We start from the raw sequence: 23993 nt of genomic DNA, 5'->3' as shown, positions 1-23993 counted from the left end.
GAGTAACACAGCCCCCCCATTCCACTGAGGAACACAGCCTCCCCCATTCCACTGAGGAACACAGCCCCCCCCATTCCACTGGAGTAACACAGCCCCCATTCCACTGAGTAACACAGCCCACCCCCATTCCACTGAGTAACTCAGCCCCCCCATTCCACTGAGTAACACAGCCCCTCCCCCATTCCACTGAGTAACACAGACCCTCCCCCATTCCACTGAGTAACACAGACCCTCCATTCCACTGAGTAACTCAGCCCCCCCATTCCACTGAGTAACACAGCCCCTCCCCCATTCCACTGAGTAACACAGACCCTCCCCCATTCCACTGAGTAACACAGACCCTCCATTCCACTGAGTAACTCAGTCCCCCCCATTCCACTGAGTAACACAGCCCCTCCCCCCATTCCACTGAGTAACACAGCCCCCCCCATTCCACTGAGTAACACAGCCCCTCCCCCCATTCCACTGAGTAACTCAGCCCCCCCATTCCACTGAGTAACACAGCCCCCCCCATTCCACTGAGTAACACAGCCCCTCCCCCATTCCACTGAGTAACTCAGTCCCCCCCATTCCACTGAGTAACACAGCCCCCCCCATTACACTGAGTAACACAGCCCCTCCCCCCATTCCACTGAGTAACACAGCCCCCCCCATTCCACTGAGTAACACAGCCCCTCCCCCCATTCCACTGAGTAACTCAGCCCCCCCCATTACACTGAGTAACACAGCCCCTCCCCCCATTCCACTGAGTAACACAGCCCCCCCCATTCCACTGAGTAACACAGCCCCCCCCATTCCACTGAGTAACACAGCCCCTCCCCCATTCCACTGAGTAACACAGACCCTCCCCCCCCATTCCACTGAGTAACACAGCCCCCCCATTCCACTGAGTAACACAGCCCCCCCCATTCCACTGAGTAACACAGCCCCTCCCCCCATTCCACTGAGTAACTCAGCCCCCCCCATTACACTGAGTAACACAGCCCCTCCCCCCATTCCACTGAGTAACACAGCCCCCCCATTCCACTGAGTAACACAGCTCCCCCATTCCACTGAGTAACACAGACCCCCCCATTCTACTGAGTAACACAGCCCCCCCCATTCCACTGAGTAACACAGCCCCTCCCCCATTCCACTGAGTAACACAGACCCTCCCCCATTCCACTGAGTAACACAGCTCCCCCATTCCACTGAGTAACACAGACCCCCCCATTCCACGGAGTAACACAGCCCCCCCCATTCCACTGAGTAACACAGCCCCTCCCCCATTCCACTGAGTAACACAGACCCTCCCCCATTCCTCTGAGTAACACAGCCCCCCCCATTCTACTGAGTAACACAGCACCCCCCCGTTCCACTGAATAACACAGCCCCCCCATTCCACTAAGTAACACAGCCCCCCCATTTCACTGAGTAACACAGCCCCTCCCCCATTCCACTGAGTAACACAGCCCCCCCCCATTCCAGAGTAACACAGAACCCCCCATTCCACTGAGTAACACAGCCCCCCCATTCCACTGAATAACTCAGCCCCTCCCCCCCCATTCCACTGAGTAACACAGCCCCCCATTCCACTAAGTAACACAGCCCCCCCATTTCACTGAGTAACACAGCCCCTCCCCCATTCCACTGAGTAACACAGCCCCCCCCCCATTCCAGAGTAACACAGAACCCCCCATTCCACTGAGTAACACAGCCCCTCCCCCATTCCACTGAGTAACACAGCCCCTCCCCCCCCATTCCACTGAGTAACTCTGCCTTCCCATTCCACTGAGTAACACAGCCCCTCCCCCCCCCCATTCCACTGAGTAACACAGACCCTCCCCCATTCCACTGAGTAACACAGCCCCCCCATTCCACTGAGTAACACACCCCCCCCATTCCACTGAGTAACACAGCCCCCCCATTCCACTGAGTAACACAGCCCCTCCCCCCCCCATTCCACTGAGTAACTCAGCCCCCCCATTTCACTGAGTAACACAGCCCCCCCATTTCACTGAGTAACACAGCCCCCCCCCATTCCACTAAGTAACACAGCACCCCCCCCCGTTCCACTGAATAACACAGCCCCCCCATTCCACTAAGTAACACAGCCCCCCCATTCCACTAAGTAACACAGCCCCCCCATTTCACTGAATAACACAGCCCCCCCCATTCCACTAAGTAACACAGCCCCCCCATTTCACTGAGTAACACAGCCCCTCCCCCCCATTCCACTGAGTAACACAGCCCCTCCCCCATTCCACTGAGTAACACAGCCCCTCCCCCCCATTCCACTGAGTAACACAGCCCCCCCCCACTCCACTGAGTAACACAGCCCATCCCCCCCATTCCACTGAGTAACACAGCCCCCCCCCCACTCCACTGAGTAACACAGCCCCCCCCCATTCCACTGAGTAACACAGCCCCCCCATTCCACCAAGTAACACAGACCCTCCCCCATTCCACTGAGTAACTCAACCCCCCCATTCCACTGAGTAACACAGACCCTCCCCCATTCCACTGAGTAACACAGCCCCTCCCCCATTCCACTGAGTAACACAGCCCCCCCCCGTTCCACTGAATAACACAGCCCCCCCCCATTTCACTGAGTAACACAGACCCTCCCCCATTCCACTGAGTAACACAGCCCCTCCCCCATTCCACTGAGTAACACAGCCCCCCCCCGTTCCACTGAATAACACAGCCCCCCCCCATTCCACTGAGTAACACAGCCCCTCCCCCATTCCACTGAGTAACACAGCCCCTCCCATTCCACTGAGTAACTCAGCCCCTCCCCCATTCCACTGAGTAACTCAGCCCCTCCCCCATTCCACTGAGTAACTCAGCCCCTCCCCCATTCCACTGAGTAACACAGCCCCCCCGTTCCACTGAATAACACAGCCCCCCCATTTCACTGAGTAACACAGCCCCCCCATTTCACTGAGTAACACAGCCCCATCCCCCCATTCCACTGAGTAACACAGCCCCTCCCATTCCACTGAATAACTCAGCCCCTCCCCCCATTCCACTGAGTAACACAGGCCCCCGCCCCATTCCACTGAGTAACACAGCCCCCCCCCATTCCACTGAGTAACACAGCCACCCCTCCCCCCAGCACCAAATGTAGCCTCATCAAGATCACTATCCAGGTAAATGACCACCCATTAGAGATAGAAATAGACTTGGGGGCTGCTGTCTCGGTCATCGAACAACAAACGTATCGGAAAGCCCATATGGGAATCCAACACCTGTGCCTAAGGGCCGTAACGTCACGATTGACAACATTTACCAGAGAGCCAATGTCCACCATTGGAACAATGATGCGTCCAGTTACCTCAGGACTGCAATGCCATCCGCTGGTGGTGGTACAGGGGCCCCCATCCAGTCTGTTGGGCAGCGACTGGTTCCAGAGGCTCTGCCTAGACTGGCAGCAGATTTGTTTAATGGGCACAGGCGGGCAGTATAAGCTCCTGGGAAAATACCTGGACATTTTCCAAGATGGATTGGGGAAAATAAAGGGAGCCATGGCCAAACTTTACATGGACCCAGAAGTCCAAAAAGTATTTTAGGGCCTGCCCGGTTCCATTCACCCGGCTGTAGAAAGTAGACGACGAGCTCAGCCGGTTGGAAAACCTGGGGATTATTCACCCAGTTTAGTTCGCGGGGTGGGCAAGGGGCCTGCTGCTTCACGGTGGAAGACACCAGTGGGATACCAGAACTTCAAGAGGGTCATTGGGCAGAGGTGATTACAGTGAGGTCATCACCAAGGAGAAGGTTCTGGGGAAGCTGAAAGGTCTGAATGTTGATAAATCACCTGGACCAGATGGATTACACCCCAGGGTTCTGAAGGAGAGCGGAGGAGATTGTGGAGGAATTGGTGATCTTTCAGGAATCACTGGAGGCAGGAAGGGTCCCAGAAGATTGGAAAGTGGCTAATGTAACACCACTGTTTAAGAAGGGAGGGAAGGGCAGTACGTGGCACAGTGGTTGGCACTGGGACTATGGTGCTGAGGACCATAGTCGAATCCCGACCCTGGGTCATTGGCCGTGTGGAGTTTGTACATTCTCCCAGTGTCTGCGTGGGTTTTACCCCCACAACCCCAAATATGTGCAGGTTAGGTGGATTGGCCACGCTAAATTGGCCCTTGGGGGAAAAAAAAAAAACAATTGGGTACTCAAAATTTATTTATTTTTTTAAAAAGAAGGGAGCGGGGAAGAAGACAGGAAATTATAGGCCAGTTAGCCTGACTTTGATCATTGCTAAGATTTTAGAGTCCATTATGAAGATTGAAATGGCAGAGTACTTGGAAGTGCATGAGGGGGAGGTCATGTCTGACAAATCTGTTAGAGTTCTTGGAGGAGGTAACAAGGAAGTTAGACAAAGGAGAACCAGTGGACGTGATTTATTTAGATTTCCAGAATGCCTTTGACAAGGTGCCGCATAGGAGACTATTAAATAAGTTAAGAGCTCATGGTGTTCAGTGTAAGTTCCCGACACGGATAGAGGATTGGCTGACTGGCAGAAGGCAGAGAGTGGGGATAAAGGGGTCTTTTTCAGGATGGCAGCCGGTGACTAGTGGTGTGCCTCGGGGGTCTGTGCTGGGACCACAACATTTCACAATGTACATTAATGATTGGAAGGAACTGAAGGCACTGTTTGCAGATGATACAAAGATCTGTAGAGGGACCAGGGGCATTGAGGAAGCGGGGGGCTGCAGAGGATTTCAACATGCTAGGAGAGTGGGCAATGAAGTGGCAAATGGAATATAATGTGGAAAAGTGTGAGGTTATGCACTTTGGTAGAAAGACGATGTATAGACTATTTTCTAAATGGGAAAAGACTTTGGAAATCAGAAGCACAAAGAGACTTAGGAGTCCTAGTTCACGATTCTCTCAAGGTTAACGTGCAGGTTCAGTTCAGTCAACAGTTAGGAAGGCAAATGCAATGTTAGCATTCATGTCGAGAGGGCTAGAATACAAGACAGGGATGTACTTCTGAGGCTGTATAAGGCTCTGGTCAGATGTCATTTGGAATATTGTGAGCAGTTTTGCACTCTGTATCTAAGGAAGGATGTGCTGGCTTTGGAAAGGGTCCAGAGAAGGTTCACAAGAATGAAGGGCTTGTCACACGAGGAACAGTTGAAGACTCTGGGTCTGCACTCAATGAAGCTTAAGTTTCGAAGGTTGAGGGGGTTCTCATTAAAACTTACAGGATACTGCGAGGCCTGGATAGAGTGGATGTGGAGAGGATGTTTCCACTTGTAGGAAAAACTAGAAGCCGAGGACACAATCTCAGGCTACAGGGACGATCCTTTAAAACAGAGATGAGGAGGAATTTCTTCAGCCAGAGGGTGGTGAATCTGTGGATCTGTCCGTGTGGAGTTTGCACATTCTCCCCGTGTCTCTGTGGGTTTCACCCCCACAACCCAAAGATGTGCAGGGGGATTGGCCACGCTAAAATTGCCCCTTATTGGGGGGGGGGGGGGGGGGGGGGGGGAAATAATTGGGAAATCTAAATTTTAAAAAAAAGATTAAAAAAAAAAAAAAAAATTTTTAAATTTTTTTTAAAAAGACAGCTATAGATAGGTTCTTGATTAATACGGGGATCAGGTTCTTGATTAATACGGGGATCAGGTTCTTGATTAATACGGGGATCAGGTTCTTGATTAATACGGGGTTCTTGATTAATACGGGGATCAGGAGTTATGGGGAGAAGGGAGGAGAATGCGGATGAGAAACAAACCAGCTTTGATTGAATGGCGGAGCAGACCCGATGGGCCAAATAGCCTAATTCAGCTCCTATATTTTATGGTCTTCCCCACGGAGACACAGAGGCCTAGCAGCTAGGGACCGTGAATCAGGAACTTTAACGGCTGGGCAGGTCTGGGGCCCGGCTGGGCAGGTCTGGGGCCCGGCTGGGCAGGTCTGGGGCCCGGCTGGGCAGGTCTGGGGCCCGGCTGGGTAGGTCTGGGGCCCGGCTGGGCAGGTCTGGGGCCCGGCTGGGCAGGTCTGGGGCCCGGCTGGGCAGGTCTGGGGCCCGGCTGGGTAGGTCTGGGGCCCGGCTGGGCAGGTCTGGGGCCCGGCTGGGCAGGTCTGGGGCCCGGCTGGGCAGGTCTGGGGCCCGGCTGGGTAGGTCTGGGGCCCGGCTGGGCAGGTCTGGGGCCCGGCTGGGCAGGTCTGGGGCCCGGCTGGGCAGGACTGGGGCCCGGCTGGGCAGGTCTGGGGCCCGGCTGGGCAGGACTGGGGCCCGGCTGGGCAGGACTGGGGCCCGGCTGGGCAGGACTGGGGCCCGGCTGGGCAGGACTGGGGCCCGGCTGGGCAGGACTGGGGCCCGGCTGGGCAGGACTGGGGCCCGGCTGGGCAGGACTGGGGCCCACATGCTGTAAGTCACATTGCCTTCATTGTTTAACCTGCTCGAGATTCCTGAAGATATTCTAGCACCCAAATCGGAAGAGGTGCCATTTCTCCAGCTTGTCCCCCAGTAAACAATGCAGCATCCTGGGGGGGGGGGGGGGGGGGGGGGGGGGGGAAGAGAAGCTTTAAAGAAAACACAGAACCAAGAGGAACTTGGGAGTATTGGCCGGGTGGGGCCCCTGGGATAGAGGTTCCAAGGGATCCCCGTTCTTACCCAAGTGGAACTGGTCAGTGGTGGTGGCCAATCCCAGCTCTTGGTCCAGATCCCAGTCCAGTAAACAGGTTTTCAAATGTTGGTCCATCTCAACCAGAGTCCCTCACTCAGCCAGTCTCCCCCTCACTCAGCCAGTCTCCCCCTCACTCAGCCAGTCTCCCCCTCACTCAGCCGGTCAGTCGCCACCCTCCCTCTCAGTCAGCCAGTCGGTCTCCCCCTTCCTCAGTCAGCCAGTCGGTCTCCCCCTTCCTCAGTCAACCGGTCAGTCTCCCCCTCCCTCAGTCAGCCGCTCTCTCCCTCAGCCAGTCTCTCTCTCTCTCTCTCTCTCTCTCTCTCTCCCTCAGCCAGTCTCTCTCTCTCTCTCTCTCTCTCCCTCAGCCAGTCTCTCTCTCTCTCTCTCTCTCTCTCTCTCTCTCTCTCTCTCAGTCTCCCTCTCCCCCTCAGCCTCTCTCCCTCAGTCAGTCAGTCTCTCTCTTTCTTTATTTTGCTGACCCTATCCTGCTCCAGCTGCAGCCAATGGCTATTTGCAACACCTGTTTAATTTGCTAATTTTATTTAATCTCACATCTTCCTGTTGTTCAATTAAGATTTCCAATAAGCAGAGACCAGAATCAACAATTTCAATGAGAAAGTTATTTGAAAGTAACCAAAGATATTTCAAAGTAAAACAGTGAATTCAGGAAGGACAGGTGTAGATTTGGTGAAGCCCTTTCCTCAGCCTCCCAGCCTGTGATGGAGGAGGGAGACTGGAGGGGGCACCCTCGGAGTAGTGAGGAGGGAGAGACTGTACTGACACTCTCACTGCAGTGAGGAGGGGGAAATGCAGGAGGTGCTCTTGGTGCAGTGAGGAGGAGGTGACAGCAGGGGGTGCTCTCGGTGCAGTGAGGAGGAAGTGACAGCAGAGGACGCTCTCGGTGCAGTGAGGAGGAGGTGACAGCAGGGGGCACTCTTGCAGCAGTGTGGAGGGAGAGACTGTACTAACACTCTCACTGCAGTGAGGATGGGGGAGTGCAGGAGGTGTTCCCGCTGCAGTGAGGAGGGGGTGACAGCAGGGGACGCTCTCGGTGCAGTGAGGAGGGGGGACAGTAGGAGAGGCTCTCGATGCAGTGAGGAGGTGACAGACAGGGGGCGCCCTCGGTGTAGTGAGGCGGAGTGACAGCAGGGGGCACTCTCGGTGCAGTGAGGAGGGGTGACAGCAGGGGGCGCTCTCAGTGTAGTGAGGCGGAGGTGACAGCAGGGGGCGCTCTTGGTGCAGTGAGGATGGGTGACAGCAGGGGGCGCTCTCAGTGCAGTGAGGAGGGGGTGACAGCAGGGGGCGCTCTTGGTGCAGTGTGGATGGATGACAGACAGGGGGCACTCTCAGTGTAGTGAGGTGGAGGTGACAGCAGGGGGCGCTCTTGGTGCAATAAGGAGGAGGTGACAGCAGTGGGCGCTCTCGGTGCAGTGAGGCGGAGGTGACAGCAGGGGGCGCTCTCGGTGCAATAAGGAGGAGGTGACAGCAGGGGGCGCTCTCAGTACAGTGAGACAGGGTGACAGCAGGGGGCGCTCGATGCAGTGAGGAGGAGGCGACAGCAGGGGGCGCTTGGAAGTGTTGGGTACTCTGACACACAGACGAACCAACACGGTTGCGAATGGTACAACGCAGTTTTATTTCATTGAACTATAAACATAGTAAACTCTGGTATTCAGCACATGGTGAACCTCTGAGTGGCTGGCAATGAGGTCTGTGCCCTGAGTTCTCTCCTGCTCGAGTGCCCAGGAAGTGTTGTGTTCCCTGCTTTGTACTGTGTATGCTCTGGTCCGTGATTGGCTGTTGTATTGTGTGTGTTGATTGGTCCGTTGATCTGTCCATCAGTATGTGTGTATGTTTGTGCTGTGATGTTCACATGAATATCATGACATCCCCCCTTTTTTACAGGATTATGTGCCTACGTGGTTATAAATAGAGATGTGTACTGAGTGTAGCTAAATGTGTGTGTGTGCAATATTTACAGCATGTACATGGGGTTTAACTATATACAAGGGGCGATGTCAGGTGTGACATAACAACGAGGTTGTACCATGAACAAAGAACAGGGAAACGTTGAACGATAAAGCGAATTCCTGTAACGATAAGAACATAAACATATTAACAAAGTGGTTGCAGGAGTTCAATGTACAAACAGGCTCATAAGTCCAGTCTAGTAGGTGGGCGACGAATTCGGGTTGACCGCCTCAAGGGTGGGTCTGGAACCACCGGCTGAGGAATGGGCCTGGCCACGGGCCGAGCGATAGGCCAGCAGGGCGAGGTAGAAGTCCGATCCGGCAGCAGCAGCCTTACAGAGGAGCCGCTTGACAATGTGAACACCCTTCTCCGCCTTTCCGTTGGACTGGGGGTGCAGAGGGCTGGACGTCACGTGTGTGAAGCCATATGAGGCAGCAAACGATGACCATTCCTGGCTGGCGAAACAGGGCCCATTGTCCGACATGACCGTCATCGGAATGCCGTGGCGAGCGAAGGTGTCTTTGCAGGCCCTGATGACAGCAGACGACGTCAAATCGTGGAGGCGTATGACCTCTGGGTAGTTGGAGAAGTAGTCAACGATGATGACATAGTCCCTGCCGAGCGCGTGAAAGTGGTCCACACCCACCTTCGCCCATGGGGACATCACCAGCTCATGGGGCAGAAGCGTTTCAGGAAGTTGCGCCGGCTGAAACCTTTGGCAGGTTGGGCAGTTGAGCACCACATTGGCAATATCGTCACTGATGCCCGGCCAGTATACTGCCTCTCGGGCCCTCCTTCTGCACTTCTCGACCCCCAGGTGGCCTTCGTGTAGTTGGTCGAGGACCAGCTTGTGCATGCTGTGCAGAATCACAATCCGGTCCAGCTTCAGAAGGACACCATCAATGACGGCCAAGTCGTCTCGGACATTGTAGAACTGCGGGCACTGCCCTTTGAGCCACCCTTCCGTCATGTGGCGCATCGCAAGTTGTAGAAGGGGGTCGGCCGCAGTCTCTCTGCGAATGTGGGCCAGACTGGAGTCGTCAGATGGCAGATTGGCCGCTGTGAAGGCCACCTGCGCCTCGACCTGACATACGAACCCCTCCGAATCTGGCGGCGTGCTCACTGCTCTCGATAGGGCATCCGCCACGATGAGGTCCTTCCCTGGGGTGTAGACAGTTGGAAGTCATACCTCCTGAGTTTAAGTAGGATGCGCTGGAGGCGAGGGGTCATCTTGTTCAGGTCCTTGTTTTTGATGCTTACCAGGGGGCGGTGATCAGTTTCAACAGTGAACCGGGGAAGACCATATACATAATCGTGGAACTTGTCTAAACCGGTTAGCAAGCTCAGGCACTCCTTTTCGATCTGCACGTAGCGCTGCTCTGTGGGGGTCATGGCCCGCGATGCATAGGCGACCGGGGCCCATGACACAGTGTCATCCCGCTGCAGGAGCACCGCCCCAATGCCGGACTGGCTGGCATCAGTCGAGATTTTAGTAGCACGAGACGTGTCGAAAAACGCCAACACTGGTGCAGTGGTGAGCTTGAGTTTGAGCTCCTCCCATTCCTGCTGGTGTGTGTGCTGCCACTGAAACTCTGTGGACTTTTTGACGAGATGGCGCAGAGCTGTCGTGTGGGAGGCAAGGTTGGGAATGAACTTCCCCAGGAAGTTGACCATGCCTAGGAAGCGTAGCACTGCTTTCTTGTCTGCCGGCTGCGGCATGGCTGTGATGGCGCTCACCTTGTCTACATCCGGACGGACCCCTGACCGGGAAATGTGGTCCCCCAGAAACTTCAGCTCGGTTTGGCCGAAAGAACACTTGGCTCGGTTGAGGCGCAGGCCGTTTTCCCATATGCGTGCAAAGACGCGCTGGAGACGATAGATGTGCTCCTGTGGTGTGGTGGACTAGATGATGACGCCGTCCACGTAGACGCACGCCCCTTCGATGCCGTCCATCATCTGCTCCCTGATCCTATGAAAGACCTCGGATGCCGAGATGATGCCAAATGGCATTCGGTTGTAGCAGAACCTGCCGAAAGGGGTGTTGAAGGTGCACAGCTTTCGGCTGGACGGATCCAGTTGGATCTGCCAAAAACCCTTAGAGGCATCCAGTTTGGTAAATATTTTTGCCTGGGCCATGTCACTTGTGATCTCTTCCCGTTTGGGTATGGGGTAATGTTCCCTCATAATATTGTTATTGAGGTCTTTTGGGTCAATACAGATCCGGAGCTCGCCGGAGGGCTTCTTGACACACACCATGGAGCTGGCCCATGGCGTGGGCTCCGTGACCCGGGATAGGACCCCTTGGTCCTGGAGATCCTGCAGCTGCTGCTTGAGGCGGTCTTTGAGTGGCGCTGGGACCCTGCGAGGGGCGTGAGTGACCGGGGTGGCGTCTGGTTTGAGCCAAATTCTGTAGGTGTATGGCAGTGTTCCCATGCCCTCGAATGCCTCCTGGTTGTGGGCGAGGAGCGATGGAGCTGTGTGTTAAACTCTGCATCCGGGAAGTCAGACGTTCCGCCTGGAGAGAGAGAGTGGACTCGTTGTACAAGGTGGAGAGCCTTGCATGCCTGTGCGCCCAGCAGGGAATCTTTCGATGAGCCGACTATCTCGAACGAGTGTGGCCGTGTGTGTGTTGTGTGTCACCTGGAGCTGGCAGGATCCCAGGGCCGGGATAACGTTCCCGTTGTAGTCGACCATCCTGCACCGGGACGGCCGAATTGGTGGTCTGACCTTCATGGGGCAGAAGGCTGACCATGCTATGAGGTTGGCGGAGGCGCCAGTGTCCAGGCGGAAAGTTATTGGCGATCGGTTGACCGTCAGGGCGGCACACCATTCATCACCCGGATTGACCGTGTTAACTCGGTTCCCATCAATGACCGCAACACGGAAGGCGTCTCGGTCATCTGTGTGACCGGTCTGGATGTTGACTGGGCACGATTCGTAATGGGGAGGCTGAATGGTCCGCACGTCCCTGCGAGTTTGTCGGAGATGTGGAAGATTGACAGGTTGAGCCGCTCGACAGTAGGCAGCGTAGTGACCCACCTTGCCACAGCGGAGGCATTGTCGGGTTCTTGCGGGACATTGCCGCTTTAAATGTGCAGCTCCACAGTTGCCGCACGTCGTGACGTCTGTTGCGCCACTGCGCATGCGCAGTTCGGTCTTGCATCGGGCGTGCCTGCGCATCACGTCCCTCAGTGTTGCCGTAGGTTTTGGCGCGCACAAGCGCGGGAGGCCTCGGAAAGCGCGCGAAATGGGGGACGTCGTCCGGGCCGCGGGCCGGGAGGAACTCGATCGCCTGGACCCGTTCGGCCTCGTGGGGCACCTGGCTCGCCGATCCGGCCGCGTAGGACCCCCGCCGCGCCGATTCGGTCGCCTGAAATTGGGAGTAGCGGCTAGTCGCGTTTTCGTGCAGGACACAGGCTTCGATTGCGGAGGCTAAGGTGAGGCCTTTTATTTTTCAAAGCTGCTGGCGTAGGGTGCCCGAGGAGACCCCAAAAGCGATCTGGTCCCGAATCATGGAATCGGAGGTGGTGTCGTAACCGCAGGACTGCGCGAGGATACGGAGATGCATAACGAAGGATTGAAAGGGCTCATCCTTACCCTGCAGGCGCTGCTGGAAGAGATACCTCTCGAAGCTCTCGTTGAACTCGACATTGAAGTGTTGGTCGAGCTTGAGGACCGTCTTGTATTTGGATTTGTCCTCGCCTTCCGCGAACACCAGGGAGTTGTAGACATGGATGGCGTGCTGCCCTGCGGTGGTGAGGAGGATGGCGATCTTTCTGGTGTCGGAGGCGCTCTCTCTTTCGTTGGCTTCCAGGAAGAGCTGGAAGCGCTGCTTGAATAGCTTCCAATTTACGCCGAGGTTCCCAGCGACTTGCAACGGCTGCGGTGTGTTGACGGTGTCCATGGCGCAGGATGGCAGATTTGTGGGTAGGTATCAAATCACTCCTGGTACCATGAAGTGTTGGGTACTCTGACACACAGACGGACCAACACGGTTGCGAATGGTACAACGCAGTTTTATTTCATTGAACTATAAACATAGTAAACTCTAGTATTCAGCACATGGTGAACCTCTGAGTGGCTGGCAATGAGGTCTGTGCCCTGAGCCCTCTCAACAAAGAACAAAGAACAAAGAAATGTACAGCACAGGAACAGGCCCTTCGGCCCTCCAAGCCCGCGCCGACCATGCTGCCCGACGAAACTACAATCTTCTACACTTCCGGGGTCCGTATCCCTCTATTCCCATCCTATTCATGTATTTGTCAAGATGCCCCTTAAATGTCACTATCGTCCCTGCTTCCACTACCTCCTCCGGTAGCGAGTTCCAGGCACCCACTACCCTCTGCGTAAAAAACTTGCCTCGTACATCTACTCTAAACCTTGCCCCTCTCACCTTAAACCTATGCCCCCTAGTAATTGACCCCTCTACCCTGGGGAAAAGCCTCTGACTATCCACTCTGTCTATGCCCCTCATAATTTTGTATACCTCTATCAGGTCTCCCCTCAACCTCCTTCGTTCCAGTGAGAACAAACCGAGTTTATTCAACCGCTCCTCATAGCTAATGCCCTCCATACCAGGCAACATTCTGGTAAATCTCTTCTGCACCCTCTCTAAAGCCTCCACATCCTTCTGGTAGTGTGGCGACCAGAATTGAACACTATACTCCAAGTGTGGCCTAACTAAGGTTCTATACAGCTGCAACATGACTTGCCAATTCTTATACTCAATGCCCCGCCCAATGAAGGCAAGCATGCCGTATGCCTTCTTGACTACCTTCTCCACCTGTGTTGCCCCTTTCAATGACCTGTGGACCTGTACTCCTAGATCTCTTTGACTTTCAATACTCTTGAGGGTTCTACCATTCACTGTATATTCCCTACCTGCATTAGACCTTCTAAAATGCATTACCTCACATTTGTCCGGATTAAACTCCATCTGCCATCTCTCCGCCCAAATCTCCAGACAATCTAAATCCTGCTGTATCCTCCGACAGTCCTTATCGCTATCCGCAATTCCACCAACCTTTGTGTCGTCTGCAAACTTACTAATCAGACCAGTTACATTTTCCTCCAAATCATTTATATATACTACAAAGAGCAAAGGTCCCAGCACTGATCCCTGTGGAACACCACTGGTCACAGCCCTCCAATTAGAAAAGCATCCCTCCATTGCTACTCTCTGCCTTCTATGGCCTAGCCAGTTCTGAATCCACCTTGCCAGCTCACCCCTGATCCCGTGTGACTTCACCTTTTGTAGTAGTCTACCATGAGGGACCTTGTCAAAGGCCTTACTGAAGTCCATATAGACAACATCTACTGCCCTACCTGCATCAATCATCTTAGTGACCTCCTCGAAAAACTCTATCAAGTTAGTGAGACACGACCTCCCCTTCACAAAACCGTGCTGCCTCTCACTAATACGTCCATTTGCTTCCAAATGGGAGTAGATCCTGGCTCGAAGAATTCTCTCCAGTAATTTCCCTACCACTGAAGTAAGGCTCACCGGCCTGTAGTTCCCGGGATTATCCTTGCTACCCTTCTTAAACAGAGGAACAACATTGGCTATTCTCCAGTCCTCCGGGACATCCCCTGAAGACAGCGAGGATCCAAAGATTTCTGTCAAGGCCTCAGCAATTTCCTCTCCAGCCTCCTTCAGTATTCTGGGGTAGATCCCATCAGGCCCTGGGGACTTATCTACCTTAATATTTTTTAAGACACCCAACACCTCGTCTTTTTGGATCTCAATGTGACCCAGGCTATCTACACCCCCTTCTCCAGACTCAACATCTACCAATTCCTTCTCTTTGGTGAATACAGGGGGAATGGCAGGGGGGTGGGCACGGGAGCAATAGGTCAGAAGGTGAGAGCATTGAGGGAGAACTAGGGAATAGGGACAGTGTGGCTCTGAGGCAGAGCAGACGGGGAGAAGCTGCTGAACACAGCGGGTCTGATGGCCTGAAGTGCATATGTTTTAATGCAAGGAGCATTATGGGTAAGGCAGATGAACTTAGAGCTTGGATTAGTACTTGGAACTATGATGTTGTTGCCATTACAGAGACCTGGTTGAGGGAAGGGCAGGATTGGCAGCTAAACGTTCCAAGATTTAGATGTTTCAGGCGGGATAGAGGGGGATGTAAAAGGGGAGGCGGAGTTGCGCTACTTGTTCGGGAGAATATCACAGCTGTACTGCGAGAGGATACCTCAGAGGGCAGTGAGGCTATATGGGTAGAGATCAGGAATAAGAAGGGTGCAGTCACAATGTTGGGGGTATACTACAGGCCTCCCAACAGCCAGTGGGAGATAGAGGAGCAGATAGGTAGACAGATTTTGGAAAAGAGTAAAAACAACAGGGTTGTGGTGATGGGAGACTTCAACTTCCCCAATATTGACTGGGACTCACTTAGTGCCAGGGGCTTAGACGGGGCGGAGTTTGTAAGGAGCATCCAGGAGGGCTTCTTAAAACAATATGTAGGCAGTCCAACTAGGGAAGGGGCGGTACTGGACCTGGTATTGGGGAATGAGCCCGGCCAGGTGGTAGATGTTTCAGTAGGGGAGCATTTCGGTAACAGTGACCACAATTCAGTAAGTTTTAAAGTAGAATTATAGAATCATAGAATTTACAGTGCAGAAGGAGGCCATTCGGCCCATCGAGTCTGCACCGGCTCTTGGAAAGAGCACCCTACCCAAGGTCAACACCTCCACCCTAACCCCATAACCCAGTAACCCAGTAACCCCACCCAACACTAAGGGCAATTTTTGGACACTATGGGCAATTTAGCATGGCCAATCCACCTAACCTGCACATCTTTGGACTGTGGGAGGAAACCGGAGCACCCGGAGGAAACCCACGCACACACGGGGAGGATGTGCAGACTCCGCACAGACAGTGACCCAAGCCGGAATCGAACCTGAGACCCTGGAGCTGTGAAGCATTTGTGCTATCCACAATGCTACCGTGCTGCCCACTAAAGTACTGGTGGGCAAGGATAAGAGTGGTCCGAGGATGAATGTGCTAAATTGGGGGAAGGCTAATTATAACAATATTAGGCGGGAACTGAAGAACATAGATTGGGGGCGGATGTTTGAGGGCAAATCAACATCTGACATGTGGGAGGTTTTCAAGTTGCAGTTGAAAGGAATACAGGACCGGCATGTTCCTGTGAGGAAGAAAGATAAATACGGCAATTTTCTGGAACCTTGGATGACGAGTGATATTGTAGGCCTCGTCAAAAAGAAAAAGGAGGCATTTGTCAGGGCTAAAAGGCTGGGAACAGACGAAGCCTGCGTGGAATATAAGGAAAGTAGGAAGGAACTTAAGCAAGGAGTCAGGAGGGCTAGAAGGGGTCACGAAAAGTCATTGGCAAATAGGGTTAAGGAAAATCCCAAGGCTTTTTACACGTACATAAAAAGCAAGAGGGTAACCAGGGAAAGGGTTGGCCCACTGAAGGATAGGCAAGGGAATCTATGTGTGGAGCCAGAGGAAATGGGCGAGGTACTAAATGAATACTTTGCCTCAGTATACCTGGGCACTCTCCTGCTCGACACTTCCTGGGCACTCTCCTGCTCGAGTGCCCAGGAAGTGTCGTGTTCCCTGTTATGTACTGTGTATGCTCTTGTCCGTGATTGGCTGTCGTGTTGTGTGTGTTGATTGGTCCGTTGATCTGTCCATCATTATGTGTGTGTGTATGTGCTGTGATGTTCACATGAATATCATGACAGCGCTCTTGGTGCAGTGATGAGAAGGTGACAGCGGGGGGCGCTCTCTGTGCAGTGAGGAGGGGGGACAGCAGGTGACGCTCTCGGTGCAGTGAGGAGGGAGTGACAGCAGGGGGAGCCCTCGGTGCAATAAGGAGGAGCTAACAGCAGGGGGTGCTCTCGGTACAGTGAGGAGGAGGTGACAGCAGGAGGCGCTCTCGGTGCAGTGAGGAGGGGGTGATATTAGGGGGCGCTCTCGGTACAGTGAGGAGGAGGTGACAGCAGGAGGCGCTCTTGGTGCAGGGAGGCAGTGGTGACAGCAGGGGGCGCTCTCGGTGCAGTGAGGCAGTGGTGGCAGCAGGGGGCGCTCTCGGTGCAGTGAGGAGGGGGTGACAGCAGGGGGTGCTCTCGGTGCAGTGAGGAGGGGGTGACAGCATGGGGTGCTCTCGGTACAATGAGGAGGAGGTGACAGCAGGGGGCGCTCTCGGTGTAGTGAGAAGGAGGTGACAGCAGGGGCGCTCTCGGTGTAGTGAGGCGGTGGTGAAAGCAGGGGGCACTCTTGGTGCAGGGAGGCAGTGGTGACAGCAGGGGGCGCTCTCGGTGCAGTGAGGCAGTGGTGGCAGCAGGGGGCGCTCTCGGTGCAGTGAGGAGGGGGTGACAGCAGGGGGTGCTCTCGGTGCAGTGAGGAGGGGGTGACAGCAGGGGGTGCTCTCGGTACAATGAGGAGGAGGTGACAGCAGGGGGCGCTCTCGGTGTAGTGAGAAGGAGGTGACAGCAGGGGGCGCTCTCGGTGTAGTGAGGCGGTGGTGAAAGCAGGGGGCGCTCTTGGTGCAATGAGGAGGAGGTTACAGCAGGGGGCACTCGCGGTGCAGTGAGGAGGGGGTGACAGTAGGAGGCGCTCCATTCATTGTTTGGTCCAGGATATTTTGCCTGTGTCACATCGACAGGCCCTGGAACGATTTCTAATCCCAATAACAGCTCCAACAGTAGAGTCATTTCCATTTGTCACATTGTTTATGTCTGATCCTGGCCCCCGGAGCACAGGGCGCACCCGTGTGGCATACACACAGCTGGTGGCCGCATTGGGTGCCCCCTGGGCAAAGGAAAACCCCTGAGCGCTGGGGCCTGACCCCATGGTGAGAGCGGTGACCCTGGCCATTTTGGACGGCCCCCTAGCAAAGGGAAACCCCAGAATGCAGGGGTGCGTCCACCAGGTAAGTATGAGGGATCCCACAGGACCGTGGGGTCAGAAACCCCCCACCAGGATTGTTACCTGGAACCTAAGGGGACTCAACGGCCCGGTGAAAAGATCCAGAGTCTTCGCCCACCTAAGAAGCCTAAAAACCAACATAATCTACCTACAAGCGACGCACCTGAGGGAGAAGGACGGACTGCTGGTCAGGAAGGGCTGGGTGGGGCAGACGTAACACTCATGCTACGGGACGAGGGCTAGGAGGATAGCAATATTAATTAGCAAAAGGACGAGGTTTACGGGAACCAAGACAGTTACGGACCCAGGGGGACGGTACGTCATGGTCAGCGGTGTCCTGGAAGGGGCGCTGGTCGTACTGGTAAATGTGTACGCTCCCAACTGGGACAACGCAGAATTCATAAAGAAGACCAAGGCGGAAATCCCCGACCTTGACGCACACTGACTGATCATGGGGGCGACTTCAGCTGTGTACAGGACCCACTGACCGACCGATCAAACCCCAGAGCAGGGAAAAAGACGGGCATGGCTAGGGAACTAGGGGCCTTCATGGAGCAGATGGGGACGGTGGACCCATGGAGATTTCTGCACCCGGGAAAAAAGTAGTTCTCGTTCTTTTCGCAGGTGCACAAAGTGTACACCCGTATCGACGTCTTTGCAGTGGGGAAATCGGTGCTTCCAGGGATCACGGGAACGGAGTACTCCGCGATCGTTATCTCTGACCACGCTCCACACTATATGGATGTGAGGTTGGAGACAGGCCGGGCCCAGCGCCCCACATGGAGGCTGGACACGGACCTCCTGCCCAACAAGGCCTTCTGTCAGAAAACATCGCGGGCCATAGGCGACTACGTGAGTAACAACCAAAACGGGGAGGTCTCACCCTCCACGTGACTATCCCACTAATGATTATCCCACAATCCTGTGGGAGTATGAGCTTCCCCAATGAGGGGGGCGGAGAAACCATTAGTAAACTCCTAGTATAAATAAAGCTGGCCAGTTCAGGAACCAGCAGGAAGGAGTATGTAGCAAGGGAAGTTGCTGCTACTGTTATGTATATATGTTATAGTGAATAAATGTTATTACTTTGTATCCTTAAAACTCGTGCTGGATTCTTCGTGGCCCTTACAAAAGTGGGCTAAACAGCTGGCTGGTGATGCAGAACAAGGCCAGCAGCACGGTTCAATTCCCGTACCAGCCTCCCCGAACAGGCGCTGGAATGTGGCGACTAGGGGCTTTTCACAGCAACTTCATTGAAGCCTACTTGTGACAATAAGCGATTATTATTAGTTGGATTGGCCATACTAAATTGCCCCTTAATTGGGTGGAAACAAAACTGGGTACTGGACAGCTGGTGTGTGATGCAGAGCGAAGCCAGCAGCGGGGGTTCAATTCCCGTACCGGCTGAGATTATTTACGTCTTCTCAACCTTGCCCCTTGCCTGAGGTGTGGTGACCCTCAGGTTAAATGACCACCAGTCAGCTCCCCCCCCTCAAAGGGGAAAGCAGCCGATGGTCACCTGGGACTGTCGTGACTTTCCGTGTTCACCTGCCTATCCTAGCTCCCAAAGCTTCAATTTTATTATTCTCATTTTCTAATCCCTCCATAGCCTTGCTGCACCTCTACTTTCCTCCAACGCATAACCCCACCCCCCGCACTCCTCCAGTTTGGCCTCTAAGGCATGCCAGATTTTAATCACTCTGCCATTGGCGTCTGTGCGTTCAGCTGTCTGGGCCCTAACTTCTAACATTGGTATGTTTCTCTCAGAGTTAGCTTCTCGAAATAGGTAGCACTCTCATTCTAGAAGGGAACAGTCGTCCGCCTGTTCTCTCTGTGAATACTTTCTTGACACTGCCTGTGTTACTTGCAATCTCTGTCTAGTGGCTGGCCAGCCTTGCCTGGAAGTACTTCACCCATTGTGTATTTCCAAGTGGTTATACGTGAACCTTTTTGTGGCACACGTTGTAATATTCAGTACTTCGAATTTTTAATGTCTCTTCCTTAGACGGGTTTTGGTGTGTGTCTGATTTATCCGAACTGTCTCCCTCTTCAAACTTCTTTGATTCTCACCTTCACCTTGGAATATGCCTTTGCATTTTTAAGCAGTTTGCTCTGCCTCAGATCAAACCTGCAAAACGTTGAGTCAGTTGAAAGCTGAAAAATCGGGCAACACGGTGGCGCAGTGGTTAGCACTGCGGCTTCCCAGCGCCGAAATCCCAGGTTCGATCCTGGCTCTGGGTCACTGTCCGTGTGGGGTTTGCACATTCTCCCTGTGGTTACGTGGGTTTCACCCCCACAACCCAAAGCTGTGCAGGGTAGGTGGATTGGCCACGCTAAATTGCCCCTTAATTGGAAAAAATGAATTGGGTACTCTAAATTTATTTAAAAACAGAAAGTTGAAATGTCAGATTTTCAAAGAATAAAGGAGGATAGTCACGTAACCATACTAAACCCACACACTGGGCAGCACGGTAGCACAAGTGGATAGCACTGTGGCTTCACAGCGCTAGGGTCCCAGGTTCGATTATCCGCTGGGTCACTGTCTGTGCGGCGTCTGCACGTTCTCCCCGTGTGTGCGTGGGTTTCCTCCGGGTGCTCCGGTTTCCTCCCACAGTCCAAAGATGTGCAGGTTAGGTGGATTGGCCATGATAAATTGCCCTTAGTGACCAAAAAAGATTAGGAGGGGTTATTGTGTTACGGGGATAGGGTGGAATATAGAACATAGAACATTACAGCGCAGTATAGGCCCTTCGGCCCTCGATTTTGCGCCGACCTGTGAAAACACTCTAAAGCCCATCTACACTATTCCCTTATCGTCCATATGTCTATCCAATGACCATTTGAATGCCCTTAGTGTTGGCGAGTCCACTACTGTTGCAGGCAGGGCATTCCACGCCCTTACTACTCTCTGAGTAAAGAACCTACCTGGAAATAGGGCCTACCTGAATGGGGCTGTTTAGCACAGGGCTAAATCACTGGCTTTGAAAGCAGACCAAGGCAGGCCAGCAGCACGGTTCGATTCCCGTAACAGCCACCCCGAACAGGTGCCGGAATGTGGCGACTAGGGGCTTTTCACAGTAACTTCATTTGAAGTCTACTTGTGACAATAAGCGATTTTCATTTCATTTCATTTCAAGTGAGGGCTTAAGTGGGATGGTGCAGACTCGATGGGCCGAACGGCCTCCTTCTGCACTGTATGTTCTACGTAAACACCAATCTCCGCACGAGCCTCTCCCTGTTTCCATTCAATCAGGAAAATGAGGCTGGATTATAAATTTTTATTACAAATTAAGAGTGTTCTTGTAGATGAACAGTGTTTTGTGATCAGGTTCAACACAGACATAGAACCCCCATTTCCAACACTTCAGGGATCCAAAGCTGTAGCAGGAGGTTTGACCCCCTGTGTCTGGTGCCCACCATAGCTAGGTTGATTGGGACGGAGAGCTCCGATTAGAGAATGAGCAAGGGCTGAAAGATCATTTCCGAATTAGAGACAATCAAAGGTTCTTGGGATCAGTGGAGGTGGAAGAATGGATCAGTGACAGAACCACACACAAGACCAAATGTTCCGGCGGGTACAGATAAAATATTCACCACATTTAACAGGTCAACGTGTCACAGAATTGATTCCATTCTCAATAAGTAGATTCCCTCACTGAATTACAAAGCAGATACAAAGCATCAGAAAGTGCGGAGCACGATTATAAAATGCACAGGTACAAATCAGGCGGAATGTTCGTATATACGGTAGGAAGTGTTCCCTACGTCCGGAATTCCATCGTTTATCTCCTAACGACGATAGACACAATCAGAAGGACAATGAGCAGCACCATTGCAATGACCAGAAGCACCGTGATCACAATCATTGCCCCACTGCGACCAGCAAACCCGGCATCGATTTTGCTGAATTCAGTCGCTGGGGAAAGAAAATGTTTTCAATAAGTTCATGCAGGTCTGGTCAACATAATGTTCACTGTTCACACTCCCTCTACATATTTATTACACACTCACTTTTCACACTCCCTCTACACATCCTCACACACTCCCCCTACATTCCTTACACGCTCACTGTACATTCCCTCTGCACATTCCACACAATTGCTATTCACACTCCCTCTACATATTTCTAACACACTCCCTCTACACATTCCTTACACACTCACTGCTCACATTCACTCTACACATACTTTACACACTCACTGTTCACACTCACTCTACACATTATTTACACTCTGCACATTCCACACAATTGCTATTCACACTCCCTCTACATATTCCTTACACGCTCACTATTCACACTCCCTCTACATATTCCTTACAGATTCACTGCTCACACTCACTCTACGCATACTTTACACACTCACTGTTCACACTCACTCTACACATTATTTACACACTCTGCACATTCCACACAATTACGATTCACACTCCCTCTACATATTCCTTACACACTCACTGTTCACACGCCCTCTACACATTCCTTACACAATCACTGTTCACACTCGCTCTACACATTCTTTACACACTCACTGTTTGTGCTCCCTCTGCCCATTCCTTACACAATTGCTATTCACACTCCCTCTACATATTCCTTATACATGCACCATTCACACTTCCTCTACACATTCCTGACACACTCAATGTTCACACTCCCGCTACATATTCCTTGCACACTCAAGGTTCACACTCCCTCTACACATTCCTTTTTAATGTTTTAATACAATTTAGAGTACCCAATTCCTTTTCTCCCAATTAGGGGGCAATTTAGCGTGGCCAATCCACCTAACCAGCAATTTCTTTGGGGTTGTGGGGGTGAAACCTACGCAGACACGGAGAGAATGTGCAAACTCCACACGGACAGTGATCTGGGGCTGGGATTGAATATTCCGTACACACTCACCATTAGCACTCCCTATGCACACTCCTTATACATTTGTGGGCAGCACAGTAGCACAGTGGCTAGCACTGTTGCTTCACAGAGCCAAGGTCCCAGGTTCGATTTCCGGCTTGGGTCACTGTCTGTGCGGAGTCTGCGCGTTCTCCCCGTGTGTGCGTGGGTTTCCTCCGGGTGCTCCGGTTTCCTCCCACAGTCCAAAGATGTGCAGGTTAGGTGGGTGGATTGGCCGTGATAAATTGCCCTTAGTGTCCAAAAGGGTTAGGTGGGGTTACTGGGTTACGGGGATAGGGTGGAAGCGAGGGTTTAAATGGAATGCTCTTTCTGAGGGCCGGTGCAGACCCGATGGGCCGAATAGCCTCCTTCTGCTCTGATTCTATGTTCACACCCCCTGTACACATTCCTAACACACTTATGGTTCACACTCTCTCCACACATTCCTTACACATTCACCATTCACACTCCCTTTACAAATTCCTTCCACACTCATTGTTCACACTCTCTCTACACTTTCCTCACACGCCCAATGTTCACACTCCTCTCTGGCACGCAGGCTCCCTGGTGCAGCATTGTGCACTTGTCATTCTATCTTTATTCATGTTCTGTATGGAGAACGTGTGTAACATCCATTATCAGGGGTTGTTAAGGAGTGGGTGCAGCCTGAGTGAAGGGTTTCAGACCCCCCCCCCCCCCGGGGGTTGAACATCTTTCCAGGTGTTTCCCAGCGACATTCTCTTGGTTTTGTAATGATTGCTTCTCGATCAGGATTTGTGGTGAGATGGGGAGTTGTGCGGAGGGTGGGGTTAATCTCCAGCCCCTGAATGGTCCAGGAACTGAGCAGCAACAAAATCCCCTTTGACTGACGGCCTTCACAATGTTTCCTGGTCTAATCACTGGATAAAAAAACAAATGAACACGGTGCAGGAGGAGGCCATTGTGCCCCTCGAGCCTGCTACCCCATTCAATAAGGTGACAGCTGGTATGGTTATGGTCTGTGCCCCAGATCACCGCTCACTCCCGTGTCGATCAAACATCTAACTCAGCCTTCAAAACGTTCATTGCCACAGCCTTCCTCACTGCTCACTGAGGAAGACAGTCCAAAAACTAAAGGCCCTTCGAGAGAAAGACAATGTCCCCACCTCCGCCATAAAAGGGAGACCCTTCATTTTTAAATTGTGTCCCCCTCGTTCCAGGGTTTTCGGTACTCCAATGGATTCAGATCCAGCCTGTCAACCCGTTCTATGTGAGATAAACCCCCACCTTCCAGGCATCAGCCGAGTAAACTGTCTCTCAACTGATTCTGATGCATTTCCATCCTTCCTTAAGTAAGGAGTCCAAATCTGCACACAGTTGGCTCGATGGTCTCAGTAACGCCCTGTCCAGCTGCACAAAACGTCCTCACCTTTATAATAAACACCAGCCTTCGATTTGTTTCCCCAATCTCTCGCTGTAAATACAGACTAACATTTCCTGCCTCAGGACACCAGAACCCGCTGCCCCTCACAGTTCTCTAATCTCTCTCTCGTTAAATCATTTGCTGTTTTTCCCTTCTTCCTGCCCAAGTGAACAATTTCCCGTTTTCCCACATTATACACCAGCC

General features: G+C 52.9%; 1 protein-coding gene across 1 annotated transcript in view; it reads right to left on the bottom strand.

Annotated features, from left to right (window-relative positions):
* Positions 1–20763: 20763 nt before the first annotated feature.
* Positions 20764–23993, bottom strand: part of upk2 (uroplakin 2) — a 15716-nt gene continuing 12486 nt past the window's right edge. The window contains exon 5 of the mRNA XM_072486377.1: positions 20764–21415. Within this exon, the coding sequence (XP_072342478.1) occupies positions 21282–21415 (134 nt within the window). The 3' untranslated portion in view covers positions 20764–21281. The remainder of the gene's footprint in view (positions 21416–23993) is intronic.

Source organism: Scyliorhinus torazame, chromosome 21 (assembly GCF_047496885.1).
Source record: "Scyliorhinus torazame isolate Kashiwa2021f chromosome 21, sScyTor2.1, whole genome shotgun sequence".
NCBI classification, from domain to species: Eukaryota; Metazoa; Chordata; class Chondrichthyes; order Carcharhiniformes; family Scyliorhinidae; genus Scyliorhinus; species Scyliorhinus torazame.
This window is presented reverse-complemented; position numbering and strand designations above follow the sequence as displayed.